At 49.3% G+C, this 20711-nt stretch overlaps 6 protein-coding genes across 6 annotated transcripts; 3 read left to right on the forward strand and 3 right to left on the reverse strand.

Annotated features, from left to right (window-relative positions):
* Nucleotides 1-6785: 6785 nt before the first annotated feature.
* EDB91DRAFT_1253444 (uncharacterized protein) lies at nucleotides 6786-7347 on the forward strand (the record flags this gene model as incomplete). Its single annotated transcript, XM_041323650.1, has 2 exons — nucleotides 6786-7250; nucleotides 7300-7347. The coding sequence occupies 2 exons, from the start codon at nucleotides 6786-6788 to the stop codon at nucleotides 7345-7347; spliced, it is 513 nt and encodes a 170-aa protein (XP_041172232.1).
* Nucleotides 7348-8414: 1067 nt separating this feature from the next.
* EDB91DRAFT_1253446 (major facilitator superfamily domain-containing protein) lies at nucleotides 8415-10206 on the reverse strand (the record flags this gene model as incomplete). Its single annotated transcript, XM_041323651.1, has 7 exons — nucleotides 8415-8671; nucleotides 8723-9269; nucleotides 9323-9482; nucleotides 9533-9667; nucleotides 9715-9875; nucleotides 9931-9996; nucleotides 10048-10206. The coding sequence occupies 7 exons, from the start codon at nucleotides 10204-10206 to the stop codon at nucleotides 8415-8417; spliced, it is 1485 nt and encodes a 494-aa protein (XP_041172233.1).
* A 1414-nt stretch (nucleotides 10207-11620) lies between these two features.
* Nucleotides 11621-13415, reverse strand: EDB91DRAFT_1253447 (major facilitator superfamily domain-containing protein; the record flags this gene model as incomplete). The annotated part of the gene is made up of 7 exons (XM_041323652.1): nucleotides 11621-11877; nucleotides 11928-12465; nucleotides 12518-12677; nucleotides 12733-12867; nucleotides 12920-13080; nucleotides 13127-13192; nucleotides 13254-13415. The coding sequence occupies 7 exons, from the start codon at nucleotides 13413-13415 to the stop codon at nucleotides 11621-11623; spliced, it is 1479 nt and encodes a 492-aa protein (XP_041172234.1).
* An 883-nt stretch (nucleotides 13416-14298) lies between these two features.
* On the forward strand, nucleotides 14299-15526 carry EDB91DRAFT_1239368 (uncharacterized protein; the record flags this gene model as incomplete). The annotated part of the gene is made up of 5 exons (XM_041321845.1): nucleotides 14299-14391; nucleotides 14447-14887; nucleotides 14939-15046; nucleotides 15097-15186; nucleotides 15233-15526. 5 exons carry the CDS (start codon nucleotides 14299-14301, stop codon nucleotides 15524-15526), a joined length of 1026 nt encoding a protein of 341 aa, XP_041172235.1.
* A 223-nt stretch (nucleotides 15527-15749) lies between these two features.
* Nucleotides 15750-17501, reverse strand: EDB91DRAFT_1253449 (SPX domain-containing protein; the record flags this gene model as incomplete). Its single annotated transcript, XM_041323653.1, has 6 exons — nucleotides 15750-15895; nucleotides 15950-16029; nucleotides 16093-16394; nucleotides 16456-16936; nucleotides 16989-17362; nucleotides 17421-17501. The coding sequence occupies 6 exons, from the start codon at nucleotides 17499-17501 to the stop codon at nucleotides 15750-15752; spliced, it is 1464 nt and encodes a 487-aa protein (XP_041172236.1).
* A 1370-nt stretch (nucleotides 17502-18871) lies between these two features.
* EDB91DRAFT_1060560 (major facilitator superfamily domain-containing protein) lies at nucleotides 18872-20664 on the forward strand (the record flags this gene model as incomplete). Its single annotated transcript, XM_041314356.1, has 7 exons — nucleotides 18872-19027; nucleotides 19087-19152; nucleotides 19208-19368; nucleotides 19420-19554; nucleotides 19609-19768; nucleotides 19821-20358; nucleotides 20408-20664. The coding sequence occupies 7 exons, from the start codon at nucleotides 18872-18874 to the stop codon at nucleotides 20662-20664; spliced, it is 1473 nt and encodes a 490-aa protein (XP_041172237.1).
* Between the last annotated feature and the right edge of the window lie 47 nt (nucleotides 20665-20711).

Here is a 20711-nt window from a genome sequence, read left to right on the forward strand (position 1 = left end):
GACCACTCTGCTTGTGGGAAGTTTCGAGATGCTTCCGCAACGTTTTCGCATTGTGACATCGGAGCGCTGGATGAGCGGCTCGCCGGTCTCATCGTCTGTCATATGCTTTTTAAAAGGACTGGTACGAGAACCTGTTAGGGAAATCTAATGCAGTGGCAAAGCATCGGTGTGGAGACGCGCTGGAATTCTTTGGCAACACGTCTGTCCTGAAGCCGGGTGAATAGGACGACCGAGGCGGACCCCGTACCCTATAGCTGATCGTTGATGAACAACTCGACAATGCTGTCGAGCTTTCACCGCGGGAGTCAAGCATGGAGTCAAGTTTCTCTACCTGGGGAATGGTCTTTGGGAATTCATCCAAGAGGAATCAACACCCGTTCTTGCAAGCCCCATCTGCACTCGAAGCAATGTCGAAGGCTTCTATGTTCAAACGTTCAAGCTTATAACGAGACTACAAAACCGCGTCGTAATATATTCTATGTGTTCAAGTGTTCGAGATTTCCTCTATTCCAAGATCTCCATTGCTCGAACTGCGAGCTGGCAGTGAAATCTATTCAGAAGCACGTTGATCAACTCAACAACAAACTACTAGTAACTCGCGTCGTGCTGTCAACCATACCGTTACACCTGGCGCGAAAGTAGAAACACGACTCACTGTAGTTCACTGTCACGACATGCCACTCACTCTATGATACACATAGAAAGATGGGGAACTACCACGCCGGTGAGTCACGTGCTTCCATAAATCCAGGACGCAAACTACTCATACTCACAATATAATGGCAACTATCTTCAGGGCAGCAGGTGTAGTAAAGACAAAATGTAGGACACCATTCACCGTCGTCACTGACAGGTATTGATGCCGCAGATATTGATGCTGTCAAAGCAGCAACAACTGTGAGGGCAAAGGAGAAACGCATTGTTTGTGAGGATGCGATGATATGGGATAAAATAAATCTGAAGGGGACAGGAGGAAGACGGCTTACTTTTATGTGAAGGACCTATCCACCTGAAATCCCCTTTCGAACAGATGATATCTGCAATGCCAGCAGATTGCCACCTAAGATCTACCTCAGTGTGAAGCAAGGTCTGTTGGCAATTTGACGTATAACAAAATCTCACCTTGCGAAGCAAGATCAATGCCAGCTGTCGGAAACTGCAACAAAAGACTCGTTGATCATTAGCTCGCCTAGTTGAGCCGTAATGTCCCCAGACATCCTCAGACCTCAGTGGGATCACGTGTAATGGAAGTAATATTTGTATTTTGCAAAGCGCCTTGACATATAACCGAGCTTAACATCATAGTGTAGGGTATATCCATGATGTTGTCTTCATTAACCTCACGACTTTGAAACGACTACTATATATCTTCCTTCTACTAGGTTTGCCTAGCCTATATGGGAGACTACTTGACTACATAATTCCATCGACGCATTGCACGGGCTGCTTCAGAAATCCATTCCACATACGAGATTACCATCGAAAATACTGGAGTGGTGCAGACCAATTTAAAGAGCCTGCCTGCCTCGAGTCTGACCCGGCAAGGCTGTGTGCGCAAGGGCTCTCTTTGACTTTACGCCGCTCCTCGTGCTGCAATAGAGGTGTCTCTTCATCTACCTGGTGAGACTGGTGTGGAGACATGACCGCTGATGGAGTCCATTCCAAACGGCCAAGCCTTGAGGATGTCGTTCGCTATCCAGAAAGTATGTAATAAGATACCTTGAAGTCACCTGGCAGCTGCGCAGTAGCACACACCCCTGTGTCCAATTTCCTTCATTATCTCAAACGACGCTTGGACTTTGAGCGGCGTCATCGTGGCTTTGAAGTCCTCTGCAACGCCGTGGACCACTCTGCTTGTGGGAAGTTTTAAGACGCTTCCACGACGTTTTCGCATTGTGAGATCGGAGCGCTGGATGAGCGGCTCGCCGGTCTCATCGTCTGTCATAGGCTTTTTAAGAGGACTGGTACGAGAACCTGTTAGGGATATCTAATGCAGTGGCATAGCATCGGTGTGAAGACGCGCTGGAATTCTTTGGTGACACGTCTGTCCTGACCGGGTGAATAAGACGACCGAGATGAGTAGCTGATCGTTGATGAACAACTCGACAATGCTGTCGAGTTTTCACCGCGGGAGTCAAGCATGGAGTCAAGTTTCTCTGCCTGGGGAACGGTCTTTGGGAATCCATCCAAGACGAATCTGAGCCCGTAGTAAGTAATAAACGACGCGAAAAAGAGGAATCAACACCCAACGCGCCCATTCTTGCAAGCCCCATCAGCAAAGTCGAAGGCTTCTATGTTCAAAACGTTCAAGCTTACGATGAGACTACAAAACTGCGTCGTAACATATTCTATGTGTTAAAGTGTTCGAGATTTTCTCTACCCCAAGATCCCCATTACGAGCGAGCTGCGAGCGGCAGTAAAATCTGTTCAGAAGCAAGCACGTTGATCAACTCAACAACAAACTACTAGTAACTCGCGCGTCGTCCCGTCAACCATACCGTTACACCGATGCGAAAGCAGAAATAGGACTCACTGTAGTTCACTGTCGCGACATGGCACTGAGTCACTCATACACATAGAAAGACGGCGAACTACCACGCCAGTGAGTCACGTGCTTCCATAAATGACGCAAACTACTCATACTCACAAGCCAATTGCATTCATGTTCAGGGCAGCAGGTGTAGTAAAGACAAAATGTAGGACACCATTCACCGTCGTCACTGACAGGTATTGATGCTGCAGATATCGATGCTGTCAAAGCAGCAACAACTGTGAGGGCATTGAAGGAGAAACGCATTGTTTGTGAGGATGCGATGATATGGGATCAAATAAATCTGAAGAGGACAGGAGGAAGACGGCTTGCTTTTGTGTGAAGGACCTATCCACCTGGAATCCCATTTCGAACAGATGATATCTGCAATGCCAGCAGATTGCCACCTAAGATCTACCTCAGTGTGAAGCAAGGTCTGTTGGCAATTTGACGTCTAACAAAATATCACCTGGCGAAGCAAGGTCAATGCCAGCTCGAGTTCACTGTCGGGAACTGCAACAAAGACTCGTTGATCATTAGCTCGCCTAGTCAAGCCGTAATGTCCCCAGACATCCTCAGACACCGCAGTGGGATCACGTGTAAGTAATGGAAGTAATATTTGTATTTTGCAAAGTGCCTTGACATATAACCGAGCTTAACATCATAGTGTGAGGTATCTCCCGTATGTATTTCATGATGTTGTCCTCGTTAACCTCGCGACTTTGAAACGACTACTTGACTCCATAATTCCATTGACGCATTGCACGGGCTGCTTCAGAAATCCATTCCACATACGAGATTACCATCGAAAATACTGGAGTGGTGCAGACCAATTTAAAGAGCCTTGCCTGCCTCGAGTCTGACCCGGCAAGGCTGTGTGCGCAAGGGCGCCCATTAAATAATGGCCTCTGATGTAGACGCTCACAAGTCTATGGCTCGAAAGCGTAAGTACCGTGCTAACACTAGCACACTACACAGCAACCTCGTGTCTTCCTGCAACCCGACAAGCGCTCGCTCGTCCTTCAACTGCGTTTCACCACCATCCAGCAACTTTTCATAGCACATTTGAAATATCCATCCATTCGATCTCGAGTAGCCTACAATCTCCATCGTTTCACGGCTTGATTGTTTCGCTGCCCGACTCATTCAACTGTCCAACATACTCACTAGACAGCCTGACACGCGTCGTTTCACAACATAACCCGGCTGCAAAGGAGCTAAATTACAGTGATCCATCGATCTTCGTACGTCATGCCCGAGATACAAACCCTCCCCACGATTTCTAACACCATCCAACCATACTAGTACTCTTCGCGACCCGAGTTCCACCTCACAAGTTGTGTCACAAATCATCTTCAACTTTTGTCAATGGACCAATGTCAGTATTGTTATCTCGTATTTTTTTCTTGGCTCTCTGACCTTACCGACAGTTCGTGGTGATGTTCGGTCGTCTGAGGGAATCTGGGAGAAGTTATCTCAGATTGCCGTCATGGGTGCTGCATATGATTCCCGTGAACGCCAGCCCCATCCCAAATGTTTGGAAGGGACCCGGACAGTCCTTCTCAACCACATCTACGAAATATTAGACAGCCGAGAACAGGGGAGTCGACTTGTTTGGCTGCATGGCACGGCAGGGGTCGGAAAGTCTGCTGTTGCGTTCAATGTAGCTGAAAGGATGCGAGGTCTGACAGTGACAGGGCAGGGGATGAAAGAAAAGCGGCTCGCGGGATCGTTCTTTTTCTCGCGCAGGCACACGAAACGCTGCACGACTGGATATTTTTTTGCAACGCTTGTTTACCAGCTTGCCAAGAATTTTCCTAGCATCCGAGAGGAAGTAATCAGAGCTATTCGCGAGGATCCTTCACTTCTAGACCCCGATGCGTCTCTTCACGACCAGATGGAGGCGCTCTTTCTCCCACCTCTCCGGAGACTTCAATTCAGACTTCGCGACTGTGCGCCTTTGACATTCATTGTTGATGCCATCGATGAATGCATATCCGAAACCGAGGTTGCGGATCTCATCTCCCTACTCGGCAAAGCTCTCCATCAGCCTGATCTTCCTGTCATCCACATCCTGCTCATGAGTCGCTCGGAAGCACATATCACCGAAGCCATCCAAGAAGAATCAGTGCGCCCGCTGGTGTGTGAGATACCAGTGAAAATTTCTGGGGAGGGTGTTTCTGCAGTAATCTCGTTAGATGGCGCAGATGTCGACAAAGACATCTATATTTTCCCAAAGCATTCCTTCACCAAACTGCACCAACGCTTTTCCGATTTCCCGCTCCCAACGTCAGATGAACTTGCGCGGTTAGCGAGCCGAGCGGGCAGACGTTTCGTCGTGGCGTCCACGATGATGAAGTTTATCGACGATGAATTCAATGATCCTCGCGATCGGCTCCAGCTCATGCTCGAACTAACAAGTGCACTGCTACCAGGAACAGAGGTGTACAAGTTATATGACTGCATCCTCTCGACATGTTCCAACCCGCAGCGGGCATACCAACACTTGTCTGTCGTTGCTGCCCTTGCAGACCCTCTGCCTATCTCACAAATATCAGGACTTCTTGGACCTGGTCAGGGCAAGGATGTCGAGATAGCACTGGTGCAGCTACGGTCTGTGATAGAAATTCCCACCGACAGTAGTCTCCCCGTGAACATCTATCATTCGTCCGTTCGTGACTATGTTTCAAATCGCTCAAACTGCAGCCTTCCCCAAGTACACAGTATTACATCACCGCACTCCCTACTCGCTCATTCCTCTTTCCGCTTGATGATACAAGACATTCCAGGAACCACAGCCCTCCTAGATGCACTCTCAGAATTAAAGAAGCAGAGTCGAGCAATGCAATCCCACGACCCACAGCGCTTAAAAGACTCATTATCTTTCATTGTCCAACCACCGGAGTCACTGCAAGTTCTTATCGGTCTGCTATGGCTTCGGGGAGATCGCAGTTCAGATTTACAATCTTGGCTAGGGACCCTGGATGGGTGTGCCTGGCTGCAGACTCGAGGAGTAGAAGACTGGTTGCAGACTCAAGGAGGGAAAGACTGGCTGCCGACTCAAGGAGGGAAAGACTGGCTGCAGACCGAGGGGGGACAGACTTGGCAGCAGACCTTGAGCGGAAGAACCTGGCTGATGATCCAGAGCAGACAACATATTCCTTTCCAGCCCATCCGAGAGTGGCTGCGGACTCAAGGTGGGCGAGACTATCTGCAGACCCCGAGGGGGCGGGATTGGCTGCTGACCTCGAGGGGACGAGAGTGGTTGCTGACCCCGAGGGGACGAGAGTGGCTGCAGACCCCGGGTGGGCAAGAATGGCTGCAGACCCTGGTCGGGGGAGAATGGCTGCGGACCCTGGTCGGGGGAGAATGGCTGCAGGCCCAGAGGAGGCAAACATTACTTCAGACCCAGGGCAAGCTAGAATGGCTGCAGTCCCAGAGCAGGCGAGCATCACTTCAGACCCCATGCAAGCTAGAATGGCTGCATGCTCAGAACGGGCCAGACTGTCTGCATACCCAGAGCGGGCAAGAGCTGCAAATTTCAGATGGGCAACGCGGGCTATCATGGAGTCTGATCGCGGGAGATTGGCTGCAGTTCCAGCCGGATGCTTCTGGCGCACAAGAGTGGCTGCAGACTCCGAATGGACGAGATTGGTTGCAGACCCGGAGTGGACGAGAATGGTTGCAGACCCTAGGAGGGCAAGTATGGATACACTCCCTACGTGAACAACAATGGCTACAGACCCCAGACGTGCGAGAATGGCTGCAGACCCCACGTGGACAAGAATGGCTACAGACCCAGAGTGGACGAGAATGGCTGCGGTCCCCACGTGGGCAAGGATGGCTGCAGACCCCAGATATGCGAGAATGGCTGCAGACCCCAGGCGGACAAGAATGGCTGCAGACCAATGGAGGACGAGAATGGCTGCAGTCCTCACATGGGCAAGAATGGCTGCAGACCCGGAGGGGACAAGAATGGCTGCAGACCCGGAGGGGACAAGAATGGCTGCAGACCCCAGGCGGGCAAGAATGGCTGCAGACCCCAGGCGGGCGAATATGGCTGCAGACCTGGAGGGGACGAGAATGGATGCGAACTCAAGGCGGACGAGAATGGCTGCAGACCACAGGAGGGCGAGGATGGCTGCAGACACAGAGCGGACGAGATTGGCTGTGGACCAACAACGGGAAAGACTGGTTGCAGACGCCACATGGTCAAGCATGGCAATTGACCCCTGCGGCATCTGTCTGGGCGACGATGGACGAATTCTCGAGCACATTGGAAGCAATCGGCGAGTACACGATCGTCCCAGAATGGCCTTCAATGCCAGCCTTTCAAGCACTTCAGCAGTTCAAGGGCTTGCCTGATTTCTTGATGTTTCCGGCATTCCTGGCATTAAGGCACCAGGATCATTTCACCTCTACATCACCAGAAGGTTGTTCTCCACCAGACTTGGATGTTATCCATGTTATGGGGGCCTTTTTGAGTTTCGCAGACGAAGCACGGAAACGAAGTCAATCATCTTCCGATGCTCTCAAATACGCATGTCACAATTGGGCCTTCCACCTTTCGCGAGCTCCTAATCCATGGGATGACCCACTAAGACACATTTTCAAGTCTTTCCGGAATCGTAATCTCCTCTCCTGGTTCGAGAGGCAGTGGTGTTTGAAGGGTCTGCGGTCTTGCCTCGTGATTTTATCCGAAGGGCAAAAACTTGCAAATGTGTGTATTCACAATCCTTCGCGACTCAGCACCTGACCTGTGAATATAGGAACTTCATCTCTTTCGTGCTCCAGGTCCATCTCAGACATCAGTCTGAAGCTGTCGCTTTTAGTTACGCTGTCTCATTATGATTGTCTTTTCTATCTTTTGTGTTACTCAATCGTTCAGTGTTCACTGCAATGCTGCAAAGCATTCTATTCTCTCCGGTTCCTGCAGATTCTAATACTGCGTCCAGGACGAACAAAAAACAGGCATTGCTTTCATCATCTCCTCTAATTTGAAAGTCGCAATATATTTGAGGCGCGCGACGAGCAAACAGTCTTTATTCTTATACCTGGACAAGCTCAGTTTCCTTCTCCCCTCCTTTCTCCTTTCTCCATCTCTCGTCTTGCACGTGCTCTGACATCGAAACCATCACAAGTTTCTTCATTTTCTTCCAGCCCCTCTTCATCGAGCTATTGAATGGAAAAATCAACAGTACATCGCTTTGAATCATTGGGAGACTTGCATCTGCATTCGGAGCGTCGACGAGAGTAAATGAAGGTTCCTCCTGACTCGGAAAGTCATGTGTCCATTGTCAGAGAGGTGTAAGCGTTACCAACGATGAATGGCGTACGGCACTTTCAACGATTGACTTCCAAGTGCGTCTCACGAGAAGATTGAGTTTCTTGATTGTTAGGGCAGCATCATCGTGAAAGCCCTCAGCAGTCATTTGTGTTCATCCCTCAGTGCTAGTGCCCTATTCGGCATACAGCATTCATGCATTTTTCTCATGTCGCCCCGGTCTTCACTGCCCTTAGTATCTGTCATGACGTTTTCCCCTCTTACACACAAAGTGGCGTCCCGGAGCTCCGTTGGACAGAGCCAAGTGGTTCAAAGTAAAGAGACATAGCGAGTAGGCCAATGTGCACTCCCCTCGCCGGGGAGCGCCCTTCCAAAGTGTTCCACCATGATCTATTGCTGTTACCAAACGAGGTGATGAATCAGAAGTAGTCCAGCTGAATCGATAGAGTTTATATGCATGCACTTTAAGATATCATCTTGTCACGGGAGACTAAAATATAGACCACGGCTGCTATGTACGAACAAAAATATACAACGAGTGTATCGTAGAAACCCCAGTGGTCAAACAGATCAGTACAACAGAGGTCACTCATAATTATACTATTGACAATCTTCCCAGAGACTGGGATCGCGAGGAAGCAGCAGAGAAGTACCTACAGCGAGAAATGCGATTGCCATCAGGAAGTAGTATATAAACCAAGCATCATGACCTTGCTGCATCGAATAAGAAAAGATCGATGCTGCCGATGCGGGGCCGATGATTCTTCCTCCTGCAATAAGCAGCTGAGTGATTCCATTGGTTGCTCCAAGCGAGGCGCGATTGGGAGCAGCTGCTTTGGTATACAACGCCAAGCATGCTACGGTCTGTCTCAGTTAAACAGAAAGCAGGACGTGTTGGTTTGACGTACAGTAGCACATGAGTAGGCTAGGCGTCAGCGCAAGTTGAACGCCAACACACAACCACACCGCCAAGCCCATGCCATGGGTTCGAGCCAGTCCGTTGATCACGGGGAATAAAAGGACAATGGGTATACCGGCGGAAACACCAAAGGTATGCATGGCACCTGCGCCAAACCGATCATGTAAACGAGAGAATAAAAGTAACTGGGATACACCATTGACGAAACCTGACACCGCAAGGATAGCGCCAATGCGGGGAGGATCAAGGGAAAGACCACCTAGTTCAATCGGCGTGGCATAGAAAAGAGGTAAGATCGAGATATAGTATGCGTTATGCAAGAGAGCCATTGTAGAACAATTTGCTGCCATTACCAGAACTTTTGGAGTTAGCACAGCGCGCAGTGGAAGAGGTTTTGATGGGACCTCTTCAGGGTTTGCTTGCCAAGAACCGGCCACAGCATCGCTCGATTCATTCTGTGTGGAAGACTTCGCATATGACTGTCCCAAGAGCCGTCTTTTAATCGACTTCAAAAGCGGTGTCCTTGTAGAAACGGTCTATATACCGCACTGAGTGTGATCCGGATGCAGTCCTTCAAAAGGAAGCTCACCTCTTTTAAACGGAAGTACGTGACTAGCCCAGCTACCGAGGCAAATATAGCCGGAACAGCGCATGGTAAGAGGTATGGGTAAGTTTTCAAGAGTTCTGATCGCCCAAAAATTTCAGGGAATCTATCTGCCGGCCGGGAGAGCGTTCCCCCTATGAGTGGTCTAGGACATTGTCAGTCACACTTCAAGAGCAAGCAGACAAATGTGGCTACCCGAACGCGTTCCCGATCATCCACGGAAGCGGCATATAACCGTATGCCTTTGGCAGATTGGTTGTGTCAGTGATGTCCATCACTATACTTTTGATGACGCCATTGCTCCCGTTGAGTGCCCCGCAGATGACACGGCTGGTCAAAATATCAGTAATCAATAGTCACTGCGGCTATTTACGAACCTGACCACCAGACCGAGAAAAGTTGTTGATAGTCCAAAGGAGAACATCGAAATTGTTATCGCGAATAAAGCAGTCAGTATCAAAGGCTTCCGCCCAACGTAATCAGACAGTTGACTCCAATGAAGAATAGTCATTGCTTGAGCTATATAATATGATGATTGCTCGGGATGATATCAGCAAGCAATAAGGGACAACGAAGGGTGAAACCATGCTCACCAGGATGCCGACATAGTGTCCAACCTGGGATTCGTCGCCGTGGGTCACGCCAATGTCTCTGATAAGCTTGAAAATGTTTCGATTGTAGTCAGACTAAAGCCCAAGCAGAAGGCTCACTTGAGGAATGAACGGAGCAAGGGTCTGGAGTTGAAGAGGGTCCGAAAGCTGCAAGAACAGTATAATCCAGAATTGATCCCAGGGCAGAGGTGTCTTGGTTATCGACCGCTCTAACCGTTGCAGAAGAGGCCTTGCCTCTTCATCCTGATGCCCAGTCATGGTGGTAGCGAGAGAGGTGGGGGATGCAATTAGTAGCCATCCGTAATATTTGGACTAGTTTAAATTAGTTGCGGGCTCATGATCGGAACCATGAGCTAACCTGATTCGGTCCAAGAGTGCTCGGGAACTGCTTTCTGCCAGCCCCGAACAGCATCAGGACTTGTTCTGGTATAAACACTTGTTTTTAGTTAACTCGAGGTCTCTGTGGACCACCAATCAAACGCTGGTGGTTTGAGTGCTCTTGCTAAGCAGCTGCTGAAGTGGACTCGACACGGAAGCTTGACGGATCCGGCCGCCGAAGCGTCGAAGCGCCAAATTATCAATGTACCCTCATGACTTACATGACCATAAGGCTTGCAAAGCTTGAAGGTGATTGATTCGGACTCGACCAGGAGCTTTACTGAGACGATTAGGTTCCCTAGAAGCTAGTCGTTGAAGTACATAGCCCATTGCCCAGGACAACAAGTTTATGCTGCTTCTGGTCTAGGCAGCACCGAGCTGGGGATGACTGAGCGCATGAACGTAAAGGCCGGCCTTCGCACTTGTTCGTAGTACCAGGACTCCAGCCACTGCACCAGGACCTCCTGCACTCCCATAGCCACGGAAGACTGTCACCGACAGTGTTGTGACTCGCCAATATTAATGACACTAGCAAAATCCAAATCTCCCCGCTACAGTGGGCTGCTCTGGATCATGGATGTGACGACATTGGCATACTGTTCCAACCAACGACTGGGTCAATGGCTCGTAGATGTGCAAGGTGAAAAAGAAGAACCCAAGCGCAACTCGAGCTACTGATGGGCCTGCCGGTCACCTCCCCACAGAAAAGCAACCAAGTATGTATCATCTTGACTCTTCATTTTATGTGAGACTACTTAGAGGCGTAATTTTCAAAGTTGATCCAAACACTGACAGTACTGTTCTTCTTTCCTTGAAGGTACTCACTAGTGACACAGCCCACCAGCGCCGGGATTGAGTACTTTCTGTCGCTAATTCTCTCTTTGTTCATCGGACTCCTGCCCTAGGATCTTGTGAAATCTTCGTCCCAAGGAGCAGATTCCTCCCCGCTCAAGCAGGTTGATCGACCTCTTCGCCATACTGCTGATCAGTGCACTTTCGGTGACTGAAAGCCCATCCTCATACTCTCAGCGAGGACTTGGTCTGACTAAGAGCGTTCGTACACTGATCTGCAATCTCACTCAAACGACGGTGCACGTTCTTCAAGCGCTCACGACAATGCGGTAATCATGGTAAGATTCTCGTTCACTGGCGACATCTTAGTCTAAGTTAACAGGGAGACCCGTGGTGATGAACATCATTAGCAGTACTTATTAATGCTGTTGTAGGAATAACATCTATGCAATGATAGTCATATTTCCCAACCTTTCACCTTGCACAAACACACAAGTTCATACTATTCGCGATCTTCCCATGCACTAGGATCACGCGGAAGTAACAAAGAAGTACCTACAGCGAGAAACGCAATCGCCGTCAAAAAGTAGTATACCATCCACGCATCATGACCTTCCTGCATCGAATACGAGAAAACCGAAGCTGCAGATGCTGGGGCAATGATCCTTGCTCCTGCTGCAACCATCTGGGAGATTCCAATGGTTGCGCCAAGCGATGCGCGATTAGGAGCAGCTGCTCTAATAAACAATACCAAGCATGCTATGGGTTCTTCTCAGACAAGTAGAACAGAAGGTGCCGGGTTGACATACGGTTGCACATCATCAAGCTAGTCATCAGGGCGTGTTGAAGGCCAACACACAACCACACCGCCAAACACATTCCATGAGCTCGAGCCAGAGCATTCATCACTGGGAATAAAATGATGATGGGTATACCGGAGCTAACACCAGTGACATGAATGGGTCCTGCGCCGAAGCGATCGTGTAGGCGAGCGTAGAAAAGTAGTTGGAATGCGCCATGGGCGATACCTGATGCCGAAAGTATAACGCCGATGCGGGGAGGGTCGAGGGAAAGGCCACCGAGTTCAATGGGCGTTGCATAGAAAACAGGTAGGATCGAGTTAAGTGCCATATACAATACAGCCATGGTGACATAACTGGTTGTTATGGTCAGAACTTTTGGAGTTAGCAAGGTGCGGAGTGGAATCGGTTTTGATGAGACTTCCTCAGAGTTTGCTTCTTCAGAACTAGCCAGAGAATGGCTCGCTGGCGTGGAACGCCTTGCATATGATTGTGGTAAGAGCCACCCTTTGATCGACCCCCAAAGCGATGCCCTTGTAGAGACGCTCTCGTAACCGCATTTTAGTGTGATTCTGATAGTCTTTGGAAATCACGCTCACCTCTTTGAAACGGAAATACGTGACTAGCCAAGCCACCAACGCAAGTATAGCCGGAACAGCGCATGGTAAGAGGTATGGATAAGTTTTCAGGAGTTCTGATCGCCCAAAGATTTCAGGGAATCTGTCTGCTGGTCTGGAGAGCGATCCCCCAACGAGTGGTCTAGGATATTGTCGATCCTGCTCCAAGAGCAAGTAGACGTATTGTGTATGCTTACCCGACTATGGCTCCTAACATCCATGGGAGAGGCATGTAGCCGTATGCCTTCGGCAAATTGGTTGTGTCAGTAATGTCCATGACCATGCTCTTGACGACACCATTGCTCCCATTGAATGCCCCGCAGAAAACACGACTGATCAGGGTATCAGTAATTGACAGTTAGGGCTGCTATTTACCACGCTAACCTGACCACCAGACCGACAAACGTTTTTGACAGCCCAAACGAGAACGTCGACACCGCTATCGCAAATAGAGCGGTCAGTATCAAAGGCCTCCGTCCAATATGATCAGACAGTCGACCCAAATGGAGAATAGTCAGCGCTTGGGCCATATAGTAAGACGATTGCTGGGATAACATCAGGAAGTAACAAGAGACACCGAAGGGTGCTCACCAGGATGCCAACATAGTGTCCAACCTGAGATTCGTCGTCGTGGGTCACGCCAATGTCTCTGATAAGCTTGACAAAGTTCCCATTGTGGTCAGGCCGGAACCAGAACAAAAGTAACATATGTACTCACTTGGGGTGTGAACGGGGCAAGGGTCTGAAAAACAAGTGAATCTGGAAACTGCAAGAATAATATGATCCAGAATTGGTCCCAGGGCAGGGGCGTACTACTGGCCATCAGTTGCTCTGGCTGTTGCAGAAGAGGGGTTTCCTCATCATCCTGACGCGCGATCATGGTGGTATGAGAGAACGATACAGACCCGGTCGCAGTTAACCTATTAAACACTCCATGAGCCGGCCGTTGACCTTCTTCTTGGCTCAAATTTGATATGATAAGTAGTCGACTGTCCGAGGGTACGTACTACACGATGCATGATAGCCTATCGATACTATTATGGTATCAGTAAAACGATACATCACCAGTCGGTCTTGGAACCTTTTTTCAAGCTTGAAAGGTCGAAAGCGTCCCGCTATGTCCACTAAGACTCCACTTCCTCCAAAAACACCAAAAGTATGCATCGTCACTACAACGTAGTACTAGTATTCGATGTCCCTTCAAGCATCTTACCATCGGAGCGCGGGGGCAGCTGGCGTACGAGGTCAACTACTGAGTTTTCGATATTGGGAAGACACGTACTGGCATATTATGATGTGGGACACGATGCTCGTCATCTGAGTTAGCTAGGGCCCAGCAAAACCGGTAGCGGCAGTGTACGACAACAAATACACCAAAACCACGGTTCAGATATGCCCGGCAGAGTTAAGCGCTGAGCAACGAGGACAGTCACAGTTGGAGCCTGAGGTGATGAAGGCAGTTGTTTGGCAAAACCTTCTAAACCAAACAACCCCCCTGAGAAAATGCAGAAACCTTCCTCCGAGGTCTCCATGTTCCGCCTTCTGTGCCGTCCAATAAAACCTCACCCACGTTTCTTTTCGACCACCCGTCCATACCTCGCAGAGTCTCATCCCAATGTCATCCACCAAATAGAACAAGACGGCGCTCGCATCCTCCACGCCGTACGGAAACGCGTCAAAATCAGGGATGAACTACTGGCAAATGTAAGACTAATCTAAGTGGTTCTAAAAATCAACTCAGTATATACCAGATGTCCGAGGACATGTCCTCTCCAGAAGACATAGCACGCGCACGTCAACTCAAAGAATTAGAGCCCTTGCATGAAGCATGGTCAAACTGGACGCACGCTCGTCAGGTTTGTGATCACCCACACCATAGCTATGCGCCCTCGCTCAATGCTACCACAGTAGTCCCTCGAAGAAACACTACCTCTTATACAAGATCCAGACCCAACCATGCGCGCTCTAGCATCAGAAGAATTTACATCTCTAACCAACACCCTCACCACCCACATCTCCACCACCTTTCCCTCTCTCCTCGTTCCTCCATCGTCCACGCGCCATTTGCATGCTATGCTGGAACTGAAAGCTGGCGTTGGAGGGTCTGAAGCAGCCCTATTTCTGTTGGACCTCTTGCGGGTCTATGTTCGGTATGCTGGTTCAGTCGGTTGGCGAACGAGCGTCATACAGAGCAGTGAAACAGAAAGCGGAGGCATGCGTGATGCTATCCTCGAGATTAAGGGCGAAGGCGCTTATGATGCGCTGAGATGGGAGAGCGGTGTACATCGTGTGCAGCGCGTCCCCGCCACGGAGTCGAGTGGGCGAACTCATACAAGTACCGTCGCAATCATAGTAAGTCTCTATCAAAATAGGTTGAATAGTGACTGACACCCCCGCTTCCAGGTTTTGCCACTGAGCGAAGATGCTGAGAGTATAAACGGGAATGATGAACTCTTCAAAATGGACGACGTCAAAGTTGAAGTAATGCGTGCGCGTGGTGCAGGCGGACAGGTGGCTTTTCGACTTTTCGCAACCTAACCGTCTCTGACCACTGTCCTCAGCACGTCAACAAAACAGAGTCTGCAGTCCGGCTCACCCATACACCCACCGGTATCACTGTTTCCATGCAAGACGAACGCAGTCAACATCAGGTAACCCACTCATACCCTCTTTTAACATAGTTCTGAATTCAAACAGAACAAGCGTCGTGCTTTTCAAGTCCTTCGCGCTCGTCTCATGGACGTAAAGCTCACTCAAGACATCGCCAGCCGCCGAGCTACTCGTCGAAATCTGGTGCGCACCGCTGACCGCAGCGAGAAGATTCGAACGTACAATTATGCGCAGGATCGTGTGACAGATCATCGAATCGGTCTCTCCCTCATGAACCTCACCAGCTTCCTGGAAGGTGACAGCGTGCAGGAGTTTTTGGATGCATTGCGCCGAAACTGGCAAGAGGAAATAATGGAGGATGTTGTTGGAGAGTCGGAATAAAACATCGTGTTTGTTGTCTCTTGTCGTAGCATACACATGATGACCCGAACGCCCCTTCATTATCATTCTTCTTAGATAGAGAAAACATGATATAAGTAACCACTTCCAAAATCCATGAGCTGTAAGCAAAGCAGAACACCTAGTTCATTCCGTCCATCCATCCATCCTGCAAACCGTGTATGATAAAACGCACCTCGCAAGCACAAGTCCGGACCAAACTACGTCACATCACTCGACATCCTTGGCCAGTAAGACCAAGCTCCTCAAGTTCCTCCTTTGCTGCCTCGCGTTCGTTAGCGCTCAGCTTCGCACGCGACTCGAGGGGAAACCAGTCAGCCATGAAGTTCAAGAGAGCATAGTCAACATTGGCTGTACAAAGTAAGCCGCCCGAAACAACGATGAGCAAGTACCAAAAAAACTCACTGCGGTCGGCCTTTAGCACAGTCGGGGCCCTGCATATAGGACAATTCGCTTTGCCAAGCTTTTGAAGCTTTACCAAACATCTATGATGAACCGTGTTAGTCCTTTTCGTCGTGCGCTGTGGGTTTGAACAGTCGTGCAATTACCTTACACAGAATAAATGACCACAACCAAGTCTGATCGGCTTGAACGCGAGACTAGTACAAATGAGACACGAATAATCGTCGACATGAGGTACCACCGGAAGCAAAATTTCGCCGATAGCTTGCACCAGGAGTCGAGGTAAAGATACGGGAGGCTGAGGTAACAAGGCCAACTCTGCTGGCGGTAGAGACTCTGGTAATGGTCCGTTCCAGAGTGAAAGGAGATAAGAAGGAAGTGGTAATGCGGTCCGCTTCGTATGCTTCTTCAGAATCTTACGGGTGGCCTCCGCATTTGCGAATTGGAACTATGTCAGAAGACGATGAATATCAATACTAACCAACAGCAAAAAATTAGTCACGCCTCACCCTCTTCAAATCCAAGATGAAAAAGTTCATCTGTATGAAAATATCTAGCGCATCCTTGCTTCTGGACATCTTGAGGTTACTTCTCTTCTCCCGCGTGCGTTCTTCGAACCGTTTCATCCTGGTTTCAGTTTCTTCGATACTGCGTTCCCCACGATTTCTCTCCCCAACACTCTCGAAGATCTCACCTTCGAGATACATCTGGAATATCTCCCTCCATGAATATAAATCCGACTTTCGGCTGGCAGAGCTGGGTCGTAACGTGGCAGCATTGTTGACGGTCATTGAATAGGTCGAAAAAGAACGAGGTGTTGATGAGGAGGCGGGGCGTGCCGTGGCACTGACAGTGTGCGCCAGACTTTGCAGCGTGGATGTGAAACTACCATGCACGGTGTTGAGGTGGGCAGAAAGCGATGCGAGTGCGGTGGTCAATAGCTGAAAGAACGCAGTATCGGATCGTAATGGTATGATAAGATCATGGGTGCTGGGGTTCTGGGCTATCAATGGGAACAGAAGGCAGAATACATGGGACGCACTTGGTGAATGAATAGGAGATATTCACAAAGGCCGTGCTGTTTTCCAGAGCTGTTGAATGAAGCTGAAGAGCCTCGAGGATGGTGTCCGGGGTGGTCGTGTGACCAGATACAGCCTTCTCAGTATTTGTCGGATGCTTGACTGACAGTCGGAGACGAGGTTCAAGATGAGCTGACGTTCCTGTAAATTCATAGATCACGGTGGCGTGTTGTTGTTGGTGGTGCTCATCACCGTCAGGAATGGCGCCTATTCGTATTTCCTCGACCTTGGCGGTCAAACTCGCATGATTCTGTTGTTCTAGCAATTCTTGAAGCACGGTTGGACTAAGACCAAGAGAAGAGAGCTCTTGGACTAGTTGGTTGATGAGTTTCTTGAGCTGTTGGATAGTCAGCGCTACCATACGTTGGGTACTCAAACCCCACCATAGCACTTACTTGGCGATACTGTATAGCGTTATCACGTAACTCTGGTGGTAATGTGAGCAACAGCTGCGAATATGTCTTTGAGAAATGCATTTCGTGTCAACATGCATGATAGTAATGAAGCATGATATTGAGAGAATATCGGTGTCTGTACATGTCCGAGTCGCTTGTGTCCGCATCCGATGTCAATTGGCTGACGTCGACCTGCCACAGCAATGATCGACTCGGAAGCAATCCAGAACAACGTTGGTGGGCCAGAGAAGTTCGGCACTATGTGTGAGCTCGTACAATTCGTCCTATCAACCGAGCCCTTCTGAGCCACTAGTGCTCACTGAGAGGGCGTTCAAAATTACACCAATTCAATAGCACAAAGACCTGGTGTGGAGTTGGACCCCGAAAACTCGATTGGTAGCGGCCCACAAGGGTTCCAGCTTGGCCTCAACCAGAGCTTGAGACTGAGAGATCATAGATGCAGGTCCTCGAGGAGTTTAGACTCGTCACCAATCAGTTGAGAGAGTTTTGATGTGGGAGTCACATAACCTCGCCGCTCGCGTAACGTACGCCGCTCAACTTGTTGTGCGACGGTCGTGCTACTCACGAGCCTACGAGGAGTTGGGATTCGGGAAAGTTGGGGTATGCACTTGGTTTGTACGTAGGTTCAACTTTCAAAAATGTTATTGCTGACAGGTTCACTTGTGGATTCATTACGCGATTTCATTATGGTCCGTCATACGCATCATGTGTCATGTTCGGTACCCTAAAACAACTCAATCCTTGAGTCCTTGACTGCAATTGCCCTAAACACACCCCAACTTTCCCGAATACCGACGTCGACGAGTCCTCATGTAGGCTCGTGAGCAATACCACGGACTCCTATGGAAGTCGAGCGGCGTACATATATGACTACGTCAACATTCTTCACTCTAGTCAGCTGATTGGTGACTAAACTCCTCGAGGATTTGCATCTACATATGATCTCTCAGCCTCAAGCTCTGGTTGAGGCCAAGCTGGGACCCTTGTAGGCCAGGTCCAAAGCTTTTGCATCTTAGTATGCGCTGAGTGCTCGCTACCAAGCGAGTTTTCGGGGTCCAACCCCATCCCAGGTCTTTCTCATTTTAAAAAAGGAAGACTGTCTTCCTTCTACATGGTCTGACTGCGGGAGACGTCTTTCTGCTATTCGTTCGTGAGTCGGTATAATTTTCAATGCCCTCTCAGTGACAGTGAGCACTAGTGCCTCAGAAGTGCTCAGATGATAGGACAGATGGTACAAGCTCACAATGCCATCATTCTTCGAACTTCCAACGTTGTTCTGGATTGCTTACGAGCTTAAGAAGTCCCTACCTTTACGTTCAGGTCGGACGTCACTAAATACATTCCTGTGGACTATAATACGTACACTGGGACTATATATCAGCGTCCAGCTCATTTAAAAAGGTTGTGCCAATCTTTCTCTTCGCACCACTATGGTGGCCCGTCAGGAAGATGAGGAAACTCCTCTTTTGCAACGACCAGAGCAGCCAATGACTACACCTCTGCCCTGGGATCAATTATGGATCATACTGTTCTTGCAGTTTTCAGACTCACTTGTTTTCCAGACCCTTGCCCCGTTTACCCCCGAAGTGAGTATATTCTCTCTGCGTGGACTTGAGAATCTGATCACAACCGGGATTTTGTCAAGCTGGTTAGAGACATCGGTGTGACCCGCGGAGACGAATCCCAGGTTGGACACTACGTCGGCATTCTGGTGAGATCGCCTTCATCGTTCGTTGTCCCTTGTCCCTTGCTGATATCATCTTGAGCAATCATCGTACTATACCGCTCAAGCACTGACTATTCTCCATTGGAGTCAACTGTCTGATCATATTGGACGGAAGCCTCCGATACTGACTGCTCTATTCACGATAGCGGTTTCGATGTGCTCGTTTGGGATGTCGAAAACTTTTCTTGGTCTGTTGATCAGGTTCGTATGTTTAATACTGCCATAACAGTCCATCACTGATATTCTGATCAGTCGTGTTTTCTGCGGGGCATTCAATGGGAGCAATGGCGTCATCAAAAGCATGGTCATGGACATTACTGACACAACCAATTTGCCGAAGGCATATGGCTACATGCCGCTACCATGGATGTTGGCGACTTTCGTTGGGTATGCATATACAGGACGTCTCTTACTCTTGAAGCAGCATTAACAATATTATAGACCACTCGTCGGTGGATCGCTCTCCCGACCAGCAGACAGATTCCCTGAAATCTTTGGGCGATCAGAACTCTTGAAAACCTACCCATACCTCCTGCCGTGCGCTGTTCCGGCTATGTTTGCTTCGGTGGCTTGGCTAGTCACGTACTTCAGTTTCAAAGAGGTGAGCGTGATTTTAACAGTTACATCTAGATCATGCTAAGTGCAGTAACGAGGGTGTTTCTTCAAGTGCACCACTTTGGGGGCTGATTCAAAGATGGTTCTTGCGACAGTCACATGCAAAACCTTCCGCACCACAAAGCAATTCTCTGGCCAGTTCTGGGGTAGCGAACCCTGAAGAAGACCCATCCAAGCCGCTTCCACTGCGTGCCTTGCTAACTCCAAAGGTCCTGACCGTAGCAGCAAGTTATGTCACAATGTCTCTATTTTACATGGCATTCAGCTCGATCCTACCTGTTTTCTATGCGACGCCGATTGAACTCGGTGGTCTGTCCCTCGACCCTCCCCGCATCGGCGCTATACTGGCAGTATCAGGTGTCGCTCAGGGCGTATTCCAGTTACTTTTCTACGCTCGCCTACATAATCGCTTTGGCGCAGGAGCTCTTCATATCGCCGGCGTTGTCTCCGGTATACCTATCGTCCTCTTATTCCCAGTTATCAATGCGCTCGCCCGAGCCTATGGCCTAGGATTGTCAGTGTGGATATGCATTGGCATTCAACTTTCGCTGGCGACTAGCTTGGTCATGTGCTATCGTATGTCAACCAAGTACTTCCTGCGTTCTGCTTGACTCACAAGAAGTAGCCTGCCTGGCATTGTTTATCAGAGCTGCTGCTCCCAATCGCGCCTCGCTTGGAGCAACCAATGGAATCATTCAGCTGGTTGTAGCAGGAGCAAGGATTACTGGCCCAGCATCTGCAGCTTCGATCTTCTCTTATTCGGTGCAGGAAGGTCATGATACCTGGATGGTATACTACTTCCTGATGGCAATTGCATTTCTCGCTGTAGGTACCTCTCTGTTGCTTCCCCGTGATCCTAGTGTATGGGAAGATCACCAATAGTATGACCGTGAGCGACCTGCGTGTTATCCGATTTCGGCCGTGTTCAC

This window comes from Suillus paluster (genome assembly GCF_016628075.1).
Source record: "Suillus paluster strain FC165 chromosome Unknown EDB91scaffold_85, whole genome shotgun sequence".
NCBI classification, from domain to species: Eukaryota; Fungi; Basidiomycota; class Agaricomycetes; order Boletales; family Suillaceae; genus Suillus; species Suillus paluster.